This window comes from Sinocyclocheilus grahami, unplaced genomic scaffold, assembly GCF_001515645.1.
Source record: "Sinocyclocheilus grahami isolate Dianchi unplaced genomic scaffold, SAMN03320097.WGS_v1.1 scaffold1255.1, whole genome shotgun sequence".
NCBI classification, from domain to species: domain Eukaryota; kingdom Metazoa; phylum Chordata; class Actinopteri; order Cypriniformes; family Cyprinidae; genus Sinocyclocheilus; species Sinocyclocheilus grahami.
The window spans coordinates 68,297-74,913 of NW_015506434.1; the positions used below are offsets into that span (position 1 = coordinate 68,297).

General features: G+C 36.4%; 1 protein-coding gene across 1 annotated transcript in view; it reads left to right on the top strand.

Moving 5' to 3' along the window:
- The first annotated feature begins 2,901 nt into the window (after positions 1 to 2,901).
- The window catches only part of hmgcrb (3-hydroxy-3-methylglutaryl-CoA reductase b), a 20,294-nt gene continuing 16,578 nt past the window's right edge, over positions 2,902 to 6,617 (top strand). Inside the window, exons 1-6 of the mRNA XM_016254504.1 lie at positions 2,902 to 2,992; positions 4,198 to 4,384; positions 4,682 to 4,793; positions 5,138 to 5,225; positions 5,299 to 5,383; positions 6,040 to 6,145. Coding sequence (XP_016109990.1) covers positions 4,217 to 4,384; positions 4,682 to 4,793; positions 5,138 to 5,225; positions 5,299 to 5,383; positions 6,040 to 6,145 — 559 coding nt within the window. The 5' untranslated portion in view covers positions 2,902 to 2,992; positions 4,198 to 4,216. The remainder of the gene's footprint in view (positions 2,993 to 4,197; positions 4,385 to 4,681; positions 4,794 to 5,137; positions 5,226 to 5,298; positions 5,384 to 6,039; positions 6,146 to 6,617) is intronic.

Sequence of the window (6,617 nt, forward strand, 5' to 3'; positions counted from 1 at the left end):
ACTGCAAAGAATGAACAAAACATGAAATGAAGCAATAAAATATCAACTTTTAGAAAATCTCAAAATAAAAACATTTTGGGTCTGAGAGGATCTTCCGCAAAAAAAGCCTGTATCGAAAGTGAAAGAAGCAAAAGCCTGTTCTTACCTGTTCTGTCACACCTGTCTGCCCCCTACATATTAAAGGTGTCTTAAGCTTTTGTTTTTACTTATACTTAATACATTTCTTAGGTTACTATTGATTTGCTCAGAATGTTGCGCCTAACTGCAGTTTATTTTTTATTTATGAATTATATGTAGGCTATTTGTCATTTATCGTTTAATATTTATTTTAGAATTTAGCTAAAATCCCCAGTGTTTTCCCTTGTCCATTATTAACACCACTGGCTACATGAAGAAAACTAATTTATGATCTTCTGTTCATAATTATTTATGAATTTTGGATTTAAGATGGCGCCGTTGTTGTTGTCATGCCGTCTCTCTGGTACTTTGTTTGTTTTTATTTATATTGCGTTGCTTTTAATTAATCATTGTTCCACCCAACGGGTCTATCAACCAACATGCACAACTTTTGGATATTCAAGGTTTTATTGAACATCTACATTGCGATCTGAAAGGACCATGTTGTCGTGTTCCTCCCTGCTTGGAGGACATACCTGCCTTTCTCCGCCGCCCCACCTGCGCTGTAACCCAGAGGAAACGCAGAAATCGCAGAAGATGCGGAAAGCATGGAGGAATAGCCCTCAGACTAAAGTCCCATCTGGTGCTGCAGTCATCACGGTTAGACCACTGTAACTCACTTTATTGTGGAATAAACACTACTTCCCTGGCCCATCTCCAGTTGGTCCAAAATGCGTCAGCAAGACTTTTATTGGGCCTCCGTAAATCCACTCACATTACACCTGTGTTAGCATCATTACATTGGATGCCTGTCCGGTTTAGAGTGGAGTTCAAACCCCTAGTTTTAGTTTTTAAGTCCCTAAACAACTTAGCCCCCTCATATCTATCTGATCTTCTATCTCCACATAACCCTCAAGCTCTTTGATCTGGTAGTCATAGATTGCTCAATGATCCCAGAGCCAGACTTAAACAAAGAGGTGAAGGTGCCTTTGCTGTCGCGGGTCCTAAACTCTGGAACAGGTTACCAGTTCATATTAGATCTGCTCCTACAATACAGATTTTCAGACCTTTGCTTAAAACTCATTATTTTTCCATTTTTCCATTTTCCATTATATTTTTAATGTCCCTTGATGATTAATTTTTAAATTCGACTTCTGTTGTTGTTCTGTTTTTCTTTTGATATCCTGTTGATAATTTGTGTCTGATTTCATCTGTGATATTTTTTAAATTGTTTTGCTTGTTTTTGTTTTATCTGATGCTCTAAAGCACATTGGTCAGCTGCCGCTGTTTTAATGGTGCTATATAAGTAAATTAAACTTGAAACTTTATAATGTTTCTTTTCATTGCTCCATGTCAAACTCGATTAAATAAATTAAAATCAGTAATTACTATTATTAATACTAAATAATAATTACACACACTTGACCCCGTTGACCTAAGATGATGTAACTGTAGTGGGCGGTGCTTGCTCGATTATTGGCTTGCTTGCTCCGGGCGTGTCGTGTGCGAGCCCGTTGAGGGCGGATTACGATTCCGGTGCCCTGACATTTATTTCATGCTACCCGTCAGATTGTCCTACCAGGTCTTACTGCGCATGTGCACATCAATATTGCGTCAATTTTTCTAACACTGAAAACCGCATAATAACTGTATTTTCATTACTGTAAGGGTAGGTTTAGGGTTGGGGTAGGTGTACACGTTAAAGGGGTCATATGATGCGATTTCAAGTTTTCCTTTCTCTTTGGAGTGTTACAAGCTCTTGGTGCATAAAGAAGATCTGTAAAGTTGCAAAGACTAAAGTCTCAAATCCAAAGAGATATTTTTTATAAAAGTTAAGAGTCAGCCACGCCTGCCTAAAACGCCTCGTTCTAACACGCCCCCACATATCTACATCACTATGTGGGAAGATTTGCATAATGCCGCCCAAATGTTCACGCAAAGAAAGAAGGTAACTTTTATTCTCGCTGTAGTATTGTTGCCGCCGCCATGTCCTGAAGACACTGTGTGTTTCGTTGTGAAAGCAAAACTACTTTGTTTGGTCTTCCAAAAGAGGACAATATCTGCTTCGTCATGCCTGGAGCTGATCCGTGCTGGTCGCTGAGGAAATACATCAACTTCGCTGTGGATCGCCGGATCGGATTTCACCGTGGACGAAGCGGAGTCCAGCCCAGGGTTGTCACATGTGGTTGCCACGAGCCTCCGCTCACTCAAGCCGTCGGCTCTTTTGGAAAGACACAACTAGAAATCAGTGGTTAAGTTGTATTTACAACACTGTTCCAGAACAAACCCAATCGTTGGGTTAAAAAGTTAATTTAAAAATGTAACCAAAATTTAACCCAACGGTTGGGTTAATCCATATTTGACCCAACATTGGGTTGAAACAACCCAGCATTTTATAGAGTGTAGGAAAGAACAAGTCATTTTAAGCAGAATAAGAATGGAGCATAGCAACCTTAATGGCACTCTTCATATCATGGGAAAGCACCCAACAGGAATGTGCGCCCAGTGTCAGGAGTATGAGACGGTTGAGCATGTTCTAATATCTTGTAGGAAGTTTACTCAAGAAAGACAAGAAATGATGACCCAGTTACAGAATTAAGGATGAGTAGAGGGAAATGGAAATGTTAAAAGTATTTTAGAATGTGCAGAGAAACAAAAAGGCAGGACATATTTATTAGTTTTTGTAAAAAGAAACTGGACTGGACAAGAGAATATAGTGTGAAGGGAATTTAGGTGGCAGTAATGCACCAATTTGGATGCCAGCTGCCGTAACACCTCGACGAAGAAGAAGAAGAAGAAGAAGAAGAAGAAGAAGAAGAAGGGCGGATTACGTCAGTTACAGTCACGGACACCGATCAGAGGGGAAAAGATGAGGGTAAGTTAGAATATTACCAAAATTAAGAGCTATATATTTAAAGTCAATCTTAAATCTCTTACTCCAGGCGATATAATGAATTATACTGGTATTTGTTGGTGTTACTGTTAAATATGAGGCTCAGTGACAGCTGTGACTCCTGTAGCCTATGCTAATTAGCTTAGCATGCTGTCAGCTCAGCTTTATTGACTGACTTACTTTGAGACGATATTAATAGCTTTGCGTTTTCTTTAATGTGTTACAAAGGCAATATGATAATGCTGATATGTTGATGGTGACTGTTATTGCTCAAATTATTAAAATGTGATCATGCTAATGCTAGTGAACCAGACTCAGTTTATCAACTCTCTTGTTAAAAAATAATTATTATATATATATATATTAATGACAGCTTTCATTACTTAGCTGATGGGTGTGATTTATGAATGGTTTTGATCAGTAATCAGTAAGATCTTCTCAAGAGATGACTAACTGTTTAAATCCATTAAAAATTAACTCATGAAAAAGTTGGTAAAGAGTGCAAAATAATTACTGACTGAAATAAGTATGAGAATTTTTTTTTACAAAAAAAATAGTTTATCGTATATCATATTATTACAGAATAATATGAGTTGTTTTAATAATATTATAAAGTGTTTATCACTTTTTTTATTAAAATTGTCACAATTTTGAGGATTTTATTGGTTTCCACATGTTGGGAGAAAAAGAGTAAAATTGCTACACTTTGTACAATTTTAATAAGTTTGTGTTCTGTTATCAGGTGTCCTGCTAACCAGACTCAGTTTATCAACTCTTGTTAAAAAAAAATAATTATTATATATATATATTAATGACAGCTTTCATTACTTAGCTGATGGGTGTGATTTATGAATGGTTTTGATCAGTAATCAGTAAGATCTTCTCAAGAGATGACTAACTGTTTAAATCCATTAAAAATTAACTCATGAAAAAGTTGGTAAAGAGTGCAAAATAATTACTGACTGAAATAAGTATGAGAATTTTTTTTTACAAAAAAAATAGTTTATCGTATATCATATTATTACAGAATAATATGAGTTGTTTTAATAATATTATAAAGTGTTTATCACTTTTTTTATTAAAATTGTCACAATTTTGAGGATTTTATTGGTTTCCACATGTTGGGAGAAAAAGAGTAAAATTGCTACACTTTGTACAATTTTAATAAGTTTGTGTTCTGTTATCAGGTGTCCTGCTGAAGCCCTGATGATGCTGTCCCGTCTCTTCCGGCTCCACGGCCTGTTGGTCGCCTCTCATCCGTGGGAGGTGATCGTGGGAACGGTTGCCGTGACGATGTGTCTGATGTCCATGAACGCTTTCGCTACCAATGACCAGATCTGCGCCTGGAACCGTCAGTGTCCCAAAGCGCAGGAGGTACGGGGGTCAAGTTCAGCCATATTGGTCATATTGTATAGATCCTTTCCACTCTCCATTCAGAAATTGCTCTTGTAGATCTCTATTTGTTCCTCTTTGCTTTACACACAAGGTTTATGGCTTGGTTCCCGTTTTAATTGTTTTATGACCTACCGAGGTGTAGCTCAGGGTATGGGTTGCAATGTTTGCTGTAAACTGTACGGTTGTGAATTATGATCTTTACAGAAGCATAACATACAAGTTATGTTACGTGAGAACGGATTTTAACATGCAAATATTTGTGTTGCACATTTTTAGAAAATTCTAAGCGGCGACGTGATCATTTTAACCGTTACGAGATGCGTCGCCATCGTTTACATCTACATCCAGTTCAAAAACCTCCGTCGGCTCGGCTCCAAATACATACTGGGTGAGTGTCTTTCTCTGAAACGTATTTACTTTTGTAATGTGGCATTTCTGAGTGAAACGGACAAAGTGAAGTTTTAAGACGATTGAAATTTGAGAACTTGATTAAAAGGTGAAATGTGTTTTTATACGACAAATGGTTGAAAAATATACGACTTCATGAAATATTATGAAGAGCAACATATTTTTCTTTAGAATAAAAAATGCATTGATGAATTGTTCACAGTTAAGGATAAGGAAAATGAATTTTGATGTCTTGTTAAATTTAAATGTACAGTTTAGCCTCTCATCTTAACCGTTCATATTATAAAAAGTATTTATTGTGTTTTGCGTGTGTTTTGTGTCCAGGTATCGCTGGTCTGTTCACCATCTTCTCCAGCTTTGTGTTCAGCTCTGTGGTCGTTCACTTTCTGGGCAAAGAGCTCACAGGACTGAAGTATGAATCTCATATTCAGCATGTCCTCTGTGTCTTGAGTTTGTCTCTGAACTGTCTCCTCGTGTTCCTGCAGTGAGGCGCTGCCGTTCTTCCTGTTGCTGATCGATCTGTCTAAAGCCTGCACACTGGCCAAGTTCGCTCTCAGCTCAAACTCACAGGTACAAAAATATGATTTTGCTGGTTATATAAAATTAAACGGAATCATAAATGTTGCATTTTGTTTTTCATGTACTTTTATTTGAGCATGTAGACGAGTCCCACAATCCTTGCTGAGTGTTTACAGTTTAAAATGTATTTATTTTTTAATAAAAAATGGTCAATTTAAATTATTTCTATGAATTAGTGATTACTTAAATGAAAAGTGGTCCATTTAAATAAATAGTTTTAATATTTATCATGCAAATCATTGGTTTGTTTGCATCATGACTGAAGTGAACATTATACAAAATGAACAAAAAATACATTTTAAAAAAAGTAATTAAAAGTATCCAAGTCGATATTGCTCTTTGTTACTGTCTTGTTATCAGTGTTGTTTTCTAAAACTAAAACTTTTATTGCATGAAATCAAATATATATATATATATATATATAAAAAATCTTAACTTTAGTTTAACTTGATGTACTCAAATAACTGCAACTCAAATAGTTATTTTTTTATTTATGGACATATTTAAAATAAAAATGACAAAAACAAAAAATTATTTTAAAATGGGAATGTACAAATAAAAAGGAATTCAAAATAACAGTTTCCTGATACTAAAATAACACTGGTTGTAAAATAAATGCAAATAATGACGGGTCATGTGACCCACAGGAGGAGGTCAGAGAGAATATCGCTCAAGGCATGGCCATCCTGGGGCCCACGTTCACTCTGGACGCAGTGGTGGAGTGTCTGGTCATCGGTGTGGGCACCGTGTCTGGTAAGCTACAGAAGTGTCTCTCATTCTCTCTTGCTTTCTCTCTTTATTTATTTCCTTGACAAATATAAGGAGGGTTACCATAGTCTGCATAAAAGGGGGATTTTTGTGACCAAATAGTAGTGCTGGGCGGTATGACCAAAAATGTATGTCACGGTATTTTTCAAATTTATACCGGTTTCACAGTGTATTTTTTTTTTCATGCATGAGCGGGTGTTAACCATATCTTCTACTGATTGAGAGGAAATACTGCAGTATATTGACTTAGAATGCCCTATTTTACTGTCATGATGAGTGAATAATGTCAAAAAATACCACACTAAATAGTGACTAAACACGACCCCTTTTAATACATGTTAACCAGGAGTCACTCTCATTTATAATCACGGCATCGTCAGATAAAATCAACATGCATCTACACTTAAGAGCGGCTATGCGGTTGTTTTGGCTAGATTACTTTTTTGTCTCATGCAGC